Source organism: Notamacropus eugenii, chromosome 6, assembly GCF_028372415.1.
Source record: "Notamacropus eugenii isolate mMacEug1 chromosome 6, mMacEug1.pri_v2, whole genome shotgun sequence".
Lineage (NCBI taxonomy): Eukaryota > Metazoa > Chordata > Mammalia > Diprotodontia > Macropodidae > Notamacropus > Notamacropus eugenii.
Window position 1 is genome coordinate 296845293 of NC_092877.1, and position 12255 is coordinate 296857547.

General features: G+C 39.6%; 1 protein-coding gene across 3 annotated transcripts in view; it reads left to right on the forward strand.

The window, feature by feature from the left end:
• LOC140509584 (aldehyde oxidase 2-like) overlaps nucleotides 1-12255 on the forward strand; it is a 128502-nt gene that overhangs the window by 10504 nt on the left and 105743 nt on the right. For all 3 annotated transcript variants that reach the window (XM_072617220.1, XM_072617221.1, XM_072617222.1), the window contains exons 3-5: nucleotides 6617-6713; nucleotides 8140-8248; nucleotides 10835-10961. In XM_072617220.1, the coding sequence (XP_072473321.1) occupies nucleotides 6617-6713; nucleotides 8140-8248; nucleotides 10835-10961 (333 nt within the window). The remainder of the gene's footprint in view (nucleotides 1-6616; nucleotides 6714-8139; nucleotides 8249-10834; nucleotides 10962-12255) is intronic.

The following is a 12255-nucleotide window of genomic DNA, read 5'->3' on the forward strand; positions in this document are numbered from 1 at the left end:
TCTGACTGAGAGAAAGTCAGGTGAAGTCTGGTACTTAGCATAGTACTTGGCACCTGGTGCTTAGTCAGTACTGTTTTGGGCAGCTGGGTAGCACAGAGTATAGAGTGCCAGGTCTGCAGTCAGGAAGACTAATCTTCCTGAGTTCAAATCTAGCTCAGACACTTTCCAGCTATGTGATCCTAAGTTAAAGTCACTTAACCCTGTTTGCCTCAGTTCCCTCATCTGTGAAGTGAGCTAGAGAAGGAAATGGCAAACCACACCAGTGTCTTTGCCAAGAAAACTCCAAGTAGGGTCATGAAGTGTCAGACATGACTGGAAAAAAAATCCCAACAGGAATTAATATTGTTTATTTGACTAACCTTGAAAATGTGCTATTTTACAAAATAATAACAATAATAGCTAAAATTTATACAGTGCTTACTATGTGCCAGGCACCAGGCTAAGTGCCTTACAAAAGAGCTTTGTTCTCTAGTCTCCAGTTAATAGTCATGAAATTAAAACTAAGCACTTTAGCTCCGCTTGAATAATTCTCTAAAGGGCTTCACAAAGCCCTGCTAGTATTATTGCCTAATAAAGAGCTCTTATTGTATTTAGCTCGCACATGACTGCTAAATGGATTGTCTAACTTGCAATTAGCTTCTGGGAAAACACGTGTTTCCTTCCATTTCATCCAGGTTTTCCCTGGACAGACTCTCACCCCCTTCACTTTCCATGTTGAATTATGTAACTCTTCAAAATAATATACATTCAATAATGTGTAAATGTAAGGAACTGTCCTTGAAAGAACCAGAAATTTTTAGATCATCCTCAGTCAAGTCTTGGGGGAAAATCTAACACTAGTCTATTGTACCATTCAGTGCTACAGACATCATAACAGCCAATTCAGTTGACTACACAGTAGAGAGACAACCCTGGCATTGGAGTCAGAAAAGATGGGTGAGAGTCCACAATTATGATCCAGGATAAATTGCTTAACTAGTAATATGAACTTCAGCAAATCACTTCGGTTGGAAGGGATTTATATAGTGCCTACTATGAGTCAAGCACTGGGCTAAGTATTTTATAAATGTTATCTCATTTGATCTTCACAAACCCCAGCAAGTTTGTTATCCTCATTTTACAGTTGAGGAAACTGAGGCAAACAGAGGGCAAGTAACTTGCCCAGGATACACAATTAGTAAATGTCTGAGGTCAGATTAGAACTCAGGTCATAGTGATTCCAGGTCCAGCCATTCTGAACCTCGGTTTCCTCATGTGTAATATGTGCATCATAAAAATTGTACTTCATTCTTCATCAAGCAGTGTGATTAGACTCAAATTAGAAAATGTACGTAAAGCACTTTGTAAACTTTAGAGCACTACGTGTATGGTCAACTGTTTATTAATAATAAAGCTGATGTGAACAATTGAATGATATACAGCAGGCATTCTACTGGAATGATATAACATGTGCAGAAGTAAGCAAATGCAACATGTATAGAAATTAATACCAAGTAATTTCAAGAGAGAAAGACTAATAAAATCTGGAGGAATTAGGGAAAATATAGGAGATAATATTGGAACTGTGCTTAGAAGGAAGCCTGGGGATTCTATAAGACAGAGATGAGGACAGGGTGCTTTTCAGATGTGGAGGACCATGTCTGCAAAGTCACAGAGGTGGGAAATGGAAGGTCATGAATGGGGAACATCTAGCAGGCTGATTTGACTGAAACAGAGGATGTATGATGGAGAGGAGGAGACATGAAATAAATAGGTGGAAAACAAACAGTGGACTCAGTCAGTCAATAGGCATTCATTGTTTATTATGTGCCAAGCACTGAGCTAAGCCCGCAGATATAAAGAAAAGTCAATACACTGTCCCTGCCACTAGGACCTCATATTCTAATGGGAGAACCAACATGCAATTAATTGTGTACATACAAGATATATGCAAAGTAGAAGGAAAGGAATCTCCCAGAGAAGGCACTAGCAGTAGGGAAGGACCCGAACACGTCTCCTGCAAAAGGTGGGATTTCAACTGAGTCTTGAAGGAAATCAGGGAAGCCAAGAGTTGCCATAAGAAGGGAGACTATTCTAGGCATGGGCAGGGCCTTAAAGTTCAGGCTGAGGATTTGGAAATGTATCCTAGAGACAAAAAGGAATCATGAAAGATTTTGAAGGGGAGGGGAGAGGGTGAGACATGAGTCAGTTTTGTGTTTTAGGAATATCAATATGGCTTCTATGTGGAAGACGGATTGGAAAGGGGAGGCAGGGAAACCAATATGGAGGCTATGGCAATAATCCAGATGAGCGATGATGAGGACCTTAAGTAGAGTGGAGGCTGCATAAGCTGTCGAGGTCTCTTTGGATGCTGGCTGTACCATCCAGTGTGTTAGCTATACCTCCGAGCTTTAGGTCATCTACAAACTTGAAAAGTATCCCATCTATGCCTTTATCCTAGTCATTAATAAAAATGTTAACAGCGCAGGGCTAAACACAGATGCCTAGGGAAATGCACTAGAGACCTCCTCCCAAGATAAAATGAAACCATTAATGACTATTCTTGGAGTCAGAGCCATTCAACCAGTTCTGAATCCTTCTAATTATACTGTCATCCATATCGCTCCATCTTTTCCAAAAGAACTCTAGTCTTTCTAAGACACCCTCAAGTGCTTTGCTAAAATGCAGGTGAACCTGCATTTCCTTACCCTACCAATTTAGAAACTGTAGAATAAGAAGGAGGAAGAGGAAAGGGAGGAGAAAAGAAAATATAGGAAAGCAAAGGAAAAAAGAAAAGAAAGAAAGGAGGAAGGAAGAAAGAAAGAAGGGAGAGAGAAAGAAGGGAGAAAAGAAAGAAGGGAGGAAGAAAGAAAGAAAGAGGAAGGTAGGAAGGAAGGAAGGAAGGAAGGAAGGAAGGAAGGAAGGAAGGAAGGAAGGAAGGAAGGAAGGAAGGAAGGAAGGAAAAAGAAAGAAAGGAGGAAGGAAGAAAGAAAGAAGGGAGAAGAAAGAAAGAAAGAGAAAAAGGAAAGAAAGAAAATAGGGCTAACTGTTGCATAACCTGTCCTTGACATTGCCACATTGGTTCTTTGGGATCACTGCTTCCTTTTCCAGATGTTCAGCAGTCATATCTTAAATATTACATCCTAGAATTTTGCTAGGAATAAAAGTCAAGCTCATTGGTCCCTCGATTCTACTTTCTCCCATTAGAAAACAAAATCAAGATGACATTTGCCCTGCGCCTGTTCTCCAAAATCTTTAAAATATGATTGCCATTGGTCCAGCAGTCCCATTTGCCAGTTCTTCCAATAGGACGGGGATGTTGTCATCTGAGTCAGGGTACCAAACCATATCAAAGAGCACTTAAGTGCCCTATTATTATCTTCTTACTTGTCTTGAATATCGATTTCCTATCAGCCACATTTGTTCTATCCTTTCTAGTCTGACAGCAACCTTATTTGGCAAACAAAGCAGAAACAGAATGAGAATTAGGCATACTTTCCTTCTTCTAACTAGTTTTCATGCAGGGCAGCCCAAATAGCTGTCCTGTCTTTACCTGGAAACTCTTCTTTCCTAAAAGATAAATTTTTTTTTAATTTAAAACTTTGTTGTTATTATAGTTGTCTTTCTCCTTCATTCTCATTTCCAGCCTCAGCTTGTTCTGAACTTTCTCCCTATAGACACTTCTTGCAGGATCATGCCTTGCTTTGGCACCCTCAGTTACCTCCTTCTTCCCCTTCTATATGTAGCTTTTAAAAATCTAATTTGGTTGCTGTGTTGTCTGGGTATCCATGTCAATTTCTTCAGACAATCCCCTGTATCAAGGTATAGAGGTCTTGGTCCACAGGTCCAAATACATTGAGTTGGGTTAAACCAAATCCCCAAATAGGACCTTTCCCTTCTGAATAGCTTTTGTTTTTATTTGTTTATCTCTCCATTCATTCATTCATTTGTTTACTCCTCTTGATCTATAATTTCATCGCTATAGGGAATTTCTGGTGTGGAAGCTTCTTCTACCACGTCAGGTAGGCAACTCATCATCTCAGAGGATTCCCTGGGAGTGCTGAAAGGATGGATGACTCATTTAGGGTCACTTAGCTGGCACAGTGTTCTCATCTTACATGGGAGTTAGGTTCTAACCTCTCAGCACACAAGCAAAAATCACATAGACTTAAAATTATCTTTGAAAATCCTTTAAATCCTTCGGATAGAAAGTTTGTACATCTTTGGTAAGAAATTCAGGAATGTGTAGATGCTAAAAATCCCTTTATCCTGCAAACATGATCATACCAAAGTTGCTCACCCCAAAACTTTCTCATATTGATCAATTAGTATTTATATCATACCTTTCCTTTATTAGCTTTTGTTAATATCCAAGAATTGTATCATTGTGGTGCTTCTGTTGACCAGGTTACTGTTACAAAATGAATTTCCTGTTATTTCCTCTAATATTGTACTCAAGTATTTTCAATAAAATTGTGCTGCAGGTTGTTCCTTTTATAAGACAAAAAAAAGCCATTTATCCTAACACAGTACCATTGAAAGGCACTGATCTACAATGTCGTATAGCCATAATTTTAACATATTTTCCATATCCACTAATGCCTTCACCACTTTTACTTATCTAGAAATGCCACTACAGTTATCTCTTTCACATTACAGGGGTTGGGGGGACAGCACCCCTGCAATCTGGAAAATTCACACAAAATTTTTTGACCTCCCTTTGTATCAGAAAAGAAGTCTGAATTATTATGGTATTTAAAGATAAAATATGTTAATATTATATACATACATTTTGTGCATTTCTAAGTTTCTAAATTTTTCCTGTGTCATCTGCTAGGCTTCAAGTGTTGTCTATGGCTTCTGCAAAACTCCTCAAAAATTTCCATTTAATTTCTTACACCAGCCTATGATATGTCAAAATCATGATGTGGAAGGGATAACTGTAGTTTCTTATTCATGTAAAATCTAATTTGAGGCAAAATTTCTTTCCCATAAGCCAGTCGCTACCCAGGACAAGATAAAGAGCTGAGCAAAGGGTTAATTGTTGGGGAATATTTTCTTTCCACTGAGGATATTGAAAAGAAGCAGGAGTCCCCTGACCCAAGGAGGGAAGCAACTGACCAGCTCCCTCTCCAAGAGTAAGACTTGGTTGGCCAGTTCCTCATGGGCATTTCTTTCACACAATAAAAGTCTTCAAGGCATAGATTGCCAAAGCCCCAGTCCCTTCCCCCTCTAATCCATCCTTTATTTAACTTCAAAAGTGCTTTAGATCAGACTACATAATACTCTACCCCATTCCTCAATAAACTCTAGTAGCTCCCTATTAGCCCTATGATAAACTATAAACTCTTAATGTTGGCTTTTAAAGCCCTTCACAACATGACTTCCTCCTCCTTTTGCAGCCATCTTACATTTTGTGGCCCTTTGACTAAATTCAAACTTTACAGAATAAAAACAGGATTTGTTCTGTGAAGTTGGATTCAAAGAGCCTAACTTAAGGACCTTGAGGGCCACATGTGGTCTCAAGTCCCAAGGCCAAATGTTCCCCACCCCTGGACTAGAAGACAGAATCCTAATTAGCATCAGCTGATGGCCATTTGTCAGGTGATAGGCAGCTCAGAGGATTTTACACAGCTAAGGGAGAGATGGCAAAGGGAGTCTCTTTAGTGTGCCCAAAATCAGGTCTGTTCAGGGTAGGGTTAATGTCATCAGTAGTTAATGTCATCAGAATGTCAGAATGTCTTTGTGCACTGAAGGTCTAAAGTGGTGGAAACCTCCCTTTGAGGTGAAATCACACTGAGAGTGTCTTTATTTTACGTGCCCCTTCAGGCTATATTTTTTTGACTCCTAAGACTACTGTTTTGGGAGAGACGTTTCCTCCAAACTTACAGCACACAGGTATTTAAAATTTTTTTATTTCCTCCAAGTACGTATATATGTATGCATGCAAGATACACATATACACATGTGTATCTATGTGTGCTTATATGCTATGTGTGTGACTATATGTGTGTATACGTATGTGTATAGTTATTTGCGTTGTCTCCCCCATTAGGGTGTGAGCTACTTGAGTGCAGGAACATAGTTTTTGCTTTCCCTTATATCCTAGGGTTTATGTATAGTAAGTGTTCAATAAATGCTTGTTGACTGACTAATGGAGGGGATCAGGATTAGTGGAGAAAGGTTAAATGATAAGAGGCATAAAAAGCCCCAGGTACTTTCACAAATGATCTAGGTTCCAGGCCTAGTTTGCTGGAGTGAGGTCAGGCCCATCCACCATACAAATGGAGGGAGGAAGTATGGGGAGGGGGGGCGACGAGAACAGGGGCGAGGGAGGGAGCAGGGAGAACGGGCATGGAGAGACTGACAGGTCTTTGGGGAGGGGACGGAGGCAGAGGAAAGGTTGGTCCAGAAAATGACAAACCATTGGCTCTGGAAGCCATCCTTCAAGGTCAGACTGACAGTTGAATTCTCTCAAGTGAATTAGTGAATTTGACCATGCCGTATATATCATAGCAAACATTGCACCCAGGTCATCCTAATTCCAAGGCTGGCTTTCTGTCCATTATGCCATGGTGTCTACAATAGGAACAAACTGTGAGAAATCAAACCTTTTCCTTGACTGCTGCCTGTCTAGTCCGTCTCACAGGAACCAAATATGCTTGTGGAGGAGGAGGCTGCGGGGCCTGCACAGTGATGGTATCAAAGTATGACCCCATTTCCAAGAAAATAAGGTATCCTTTCTAAAGATCTGAAAAAATCTGGCATGAAGTTCGATGGTAGCATTCCTTTTACTAGGTTTATACTTCTGTGTTCTCAGGAGAGATATTAATTAATACAATTCCTAACACCATGGGTCCTAAAACACTAGAATCCAAGAGATTCAAATCCTTTGATGATTACTAATAGTACCTTACCAAAGGCTCCCCAGGCATGGCTTAGACAAAGAAGGCAAACGGCAGTGGGAGAAACACAATGAGATAGCTCTGTCCCTCACTTCCTTCACCCCAGCGCTGATTCCAAGCAAAATTGTAATTAGGAATATAAAGGTCATCTTAAGAAGTTGCCAACTTAACTACACCACAGTTAGCTAAGTAGTCAGTTAACTACATCACATCCTTCCTCAGTTAACTGTCCTGGTCCCCTCATAGTATCCCACATTATCCTCAAACTCTCCACCAAAGTATTCCCAGAGGTCTTACTTGCAGACATCTGACATAGATCCACACATTCACAAGTGCTTACTGCTTGCCACTAATTTTCCTTACATCCAGATTCTGGGTCTATTGTTTTCTATCTAAAATCTTTTTTTTAGTTTACAAAGCATTTTCCACACAACAGCTCTGTGAGATAGTATAAGTAGTATTAACCACATTTTACAGATAGAGAAAAGGAGACTCAAAGATGATCAGTGACTTGCCCAACTTCTCCTATCTAATCAGTGTCAGAGCCACTATAAAAATACAGAGGTAAGTGTCTGACTCAGAAGTCCATTCTTTCAACTGTATCACATGAGTGCCATAAGTAAGACAATCAAGGCTTCATTTATGGGTGCCAAAACTTTGACAACACTTGAACTCTTTCAAGAGGTAGAACTTGAAGGACTTGAACTCTTTCAAGAGGTAGAAATAACTGGACTTAGTACCCAGTTAATAAATAACTAACTATAATCAGAAGCTACCAAATGATCTCTTCTCTGGTCCAGACTCATCTTTCTCCATCCTGGGAAGAAGCTGTCCCAGCCTCTGCCTCTGATGTGTCCCCTGACACATCTCTCCATTATGGATAGTCTACAAGGTTATTTACTTCAAGAACTCTTGGGTCCCAAGATCCAGTGTTTCTCCACTCCAGGTGCCATCATGGCTAACTATGGCTCTAACCAATACTGCTTCTCAACCAAACTCCTAATAGGCCAGTACCATTCCAGCTTCACTCTGGGGGTTACTGATCTTTTATAACTACTACGAAGTCATCAGAGAGGATTTGAAGCTTCTATTTTCCTCAAAGAATATTTAAGGACCCCAAACCCTTCCAAGGTACCCACCTCCTGGGACTCACGAACAATGAGGATTTTCCACTATTCACCCCCTCTTTTCCAATAGTCCCACCCAACATGATTGTATTACTGACCTTGATTATATTTGTGTGTCAAATATGAAGACATTCTGCAGTTACTGCTTGTCTGCTTCCCATCTGCTCTCTGCATGGAGCAGCAGTCACCACAGTGGAAGGTATTGGAAGCACTAGAACCAGGATTCATCCTGTTCAGGTAAGAGCATGTTAGCTTTTCTTATGAAATCAGAAATTGTTGGCTTTATTGGTTATCTATTTCAGCCTTCTCATTTTACAAATGATAGAACCCTTAAAAAAACTAAATAAAATTAAAAAGGACAGAAAAAACAAAAACATTTGGCATGATCCTCCCTAGATAGATGACTTTTCAGGGGCATTCTTATCATTGGTTTTTTAGCATTAGTTCAGACTTGGAACCAATCAATTAAATAGGTCTCTGTTGAATCTCATCTGCCCAATAGTAGGCAATGAATGAAATTTTAGCCTCCATCCACCCTGACTCCAGATTCCAAGCTTCTTGCCTGGAACAAAAGTGGCAATCTTTTCCCAGTTCAGACCTTTATAGAGAGAGATGATCATCTGAATTAATCCTTCTATCTGATCTCTAAACTGAGCCCTAATTGGTTGACATCATAAACAAGATGCTCCCTGATTTTAGTAGGTACTTTCAAAAGGAAAGAGACACATTACTTCAAAGCCTTATCCAAGGTTGTTGGTTTTTTTCCTAATGTGCTATGCCAAATTGTTGTCCCTTTCATGTTTCATGTTAAAAATTATAAGCAGCTACATCTGTGCCATTGGGCACTATGCCATCCTGCATAGTCTGTACCCTTCATTCTTTCACCTTGGGTTCTTCAGTATTACAGTTTATTCCTGGAGTTCACTTTTCTTTGATTGATATTCATTGTTTAAGGCCTGAGCATTTTGTCCTTAGTGTTGCAAGGCTCTAGCTAATGTAAGACTGTATTGCTTGAAAAAAAGAGACAGCAGCCTATGGTCAGTCACATGACAGGTCCCAGAACAAAGTCCAAACTATCACCCAGGTCTTTTCAACCCACCACACTGCCTCTGTCATTTTTAAGAACTTCTCCCCATTGCATACCCTGTATTCCCCACGCTACCTGAGCATTCAAGTTCTAACTACATAAATGGAAATTTTGATTTCCATACACTGCCTGACTATGTCTTAGAAGGGATCAGCGGAAGAGAGAGAAAACGAGGTGACAAATTTCTCTGAAATTGTGGTATTCTTCTTCTTTCTTATCCTTGTTCTCCTTTTGTGGAGCTGTCGTTAGGCACTATGCCAAGGAAGCTCCCAATTTGATATGATCAAATCCAGGCTTCATCTCTAATGGTGGAATACTGGAGTGGGTTTGATTCAACTCTCCATTTACTGAGCATTTATTGTTGGCACAGTCCTGTGTTCTAGGCAGGCAATAATATGAGATACAAAGTTTTGGGTAAGACCAAGTCCCTGCTCTGTCTCGAACTTGCGGCCAAGTTTAGGAGGGAGGGAGGAGATGAACATGCACAAATTAATCTAATAAATATGCATGGTAATGTGAATTCAACCTGAAATCCCTGTGGAAAAAAATCTATCTTCTAGAGAACATATAATCTTTATGAATATTCTAAAAAAAATAAAATCATTAAACAATACAGATGTACGCCATTTCTATTTACATCTAATATACACATAGCAAACATGGCTTAATCCTTTTCCAAATTCTAGAGTAAAAATTCATGTTTAATTTCACTTATCTTTGTACTTTAAGGGTAGATTCTGTTCCTGACTTCAACAGAGCATTGGGGACTTTGAAAAAAAGTCATTTTCCCAGCATTTAGTTCACTTTATAAAAATCTAGATGCATATAGGAATGAGACAATTTTAAAGCAGTCTTTTGACACATTATATAACATTTATCCTTTAACACTATCTTGTGAGAGTGTTAGTGGCAATCAGGCAGGGTTGCCAACCTCAGGAGCTCAACCCACACATAGAGTAAGGTTTTTGTTTTTGTTTTTTTTCTGAATAAAAATTAATGACAAGGCCTGCATGGCACTGGGGGGAAAAGTCCTAGATTTGGAATCAGAGGGCCTTGGTTCAAATTCAAAACTGGTCTAGACCAACTAGCCCAAATTTTGGTTAGTCAACTTACTAAGGGAAAGGAATACTTACTATATCCCAGGCACTATGCTTTGCTCTCTATAAATATTATCTCATTTGGTCCTCACAATATCCCTGCACAACATCCCCTTTCTGCAATTGAAAAAACTGAGAAAAACGAAGGTTAAATAATTTGCCCAGGACCACACAGCTAGTAAGTGTCTGAGGATGGATTTGAATTCAAGTCTTCCTTACTCGAAGGCAAATATCCACTGTATCACTTAGCTGTTTCAACTTATTCCCTGTATGACCTTGAAATAGTAATTTCTTTGAGCATTGGTTTCTTCATCTAGGGAACTGGACTAGTTAAGGGGTTCTTAACCTAGGGTCCTCCAACTCCCAAGGAGTCTGTGAATAGATTTAAGGGAATCTAAGAACTTGAATGGGGGTTGGGGGGGATTACATCTTTATTTTCACTAAACTCTAACTGAAATTTAATATTTCCTCAGTTATGAATATAGGCATCACATGTCATTGGGGGATAAGGGGTCATCGCAAGATGGTCATAGGAGTCCATGGCACTAAGAAGGTTAGGAAGCCCTAGACTAGATAATCTCTAAGCATTCTTCCAGCTCTACATTTTATAATCCTGTGCCTATACGTGCATCAACCCAGGAGAGGATTGCCAAAGGCCATGGCACTCAGTGTGGATTCTGCACCCCAGGGATGGTGATGTCCTTGTATGCTCTCCTGAGGAACCACCCAGAACCCTCACCACAGCAACTGACTGAAGCCCTGGGAGGTAGGTTTAGATAAAGAAGGAATGGGGATAGGGGTAGGGGGTGGGAAAGACAAGTAAAAAGTCTATTACATTTAACGCTCTGAGGAACAAACTTTCTAAGCCTGTGAATTCAACCAGTTATTAGTATATTTTGCCCTTTACTGAATTGGAAAATCTGGGGAAACCTATTGAGCAACTCATCATCCTCAAGATATGGCAAATAGATCAATTATTAGTAGTAACCTAGTGTTTCACTTATGGGGAATCAGGAGAGAAAGAATGAAATCATCAAATCCTGTACAACTTTAGGGGAGATGAGACAAGAACAGATTCTATGGAGTTTGGGGGGAGTGGGAGAGTGGGAAAAGAATAACACAGGAATTAAAAAGGAAAAAAACTTAATTCAGATCTTGTAATCAAAGTTCTTCAATTCAAAAAAACATGTATCGAGTAATTACTATGAACCAGCCACTAAACTAAGGCCAAGGAATACTACATGGAAAAACAAATCAAAATAATCTCTGCCTTTAGGGACCTTACATTCCAAAAGGAGAAATCTGACAAATACACAAATTAGTATGAACAAAGATAGACCGCAATAAGGAAAAATGAGATAAATTAGCCTAAGAAAATTTGAGGACAGAGAGAGTCCCCCATCTGGCTGAGATCAGGGAATGCTTTGTGAAAGAGATAGCACCTACCTTGAACTTTGAAAGAAGAAAAGATTTTCTCCAGGAGAAGATGTGAAGGAAGTGCCTTCCAAGCACAGAATAATGGAGGAGAGGGCAAGACTGGATAAAGGACTAGCTAAGCTGAACACAAAGTGGAGAAATAGGAAATAAATTTGAAAAGGGTTGGAGGCATATCATAGAGGTCTGTAAAAGTCAGGCTAAGGCATTTGTATTTTATGCTACAGGTTATAGAGAACATTTGGAAGTTCCTGAGCAGGAGAGACATGGTCAGCCCTGTGTATTAGAATGATTTTTTTTTTTGGTCATCATGCAAAGGATAGATGTTAAATGAGAGAGACTAAAGGCAAGGATACTAGTTAGGAGACCAAGACAATAGTCCAGGAGAGGGTTAATGCAGGCCACATAAGGGTGGTAGCACTGTGACTGCAGAGAAGGGCAGAACTTTAAGAGATATTACAGATGTAAAATTGGCGAAACCCAACAACTGTTTGTATGGGGGTAAGTGAAGAATGAGAGAAAGAACAATGAAAAGTCCAACATGATTCCAAGTTTTCAAGCCTAGATAAGTGAGAAGATAATGATGATATCAATTAGTTGGAAGGAAAGACAATTTTAGTGGTAAT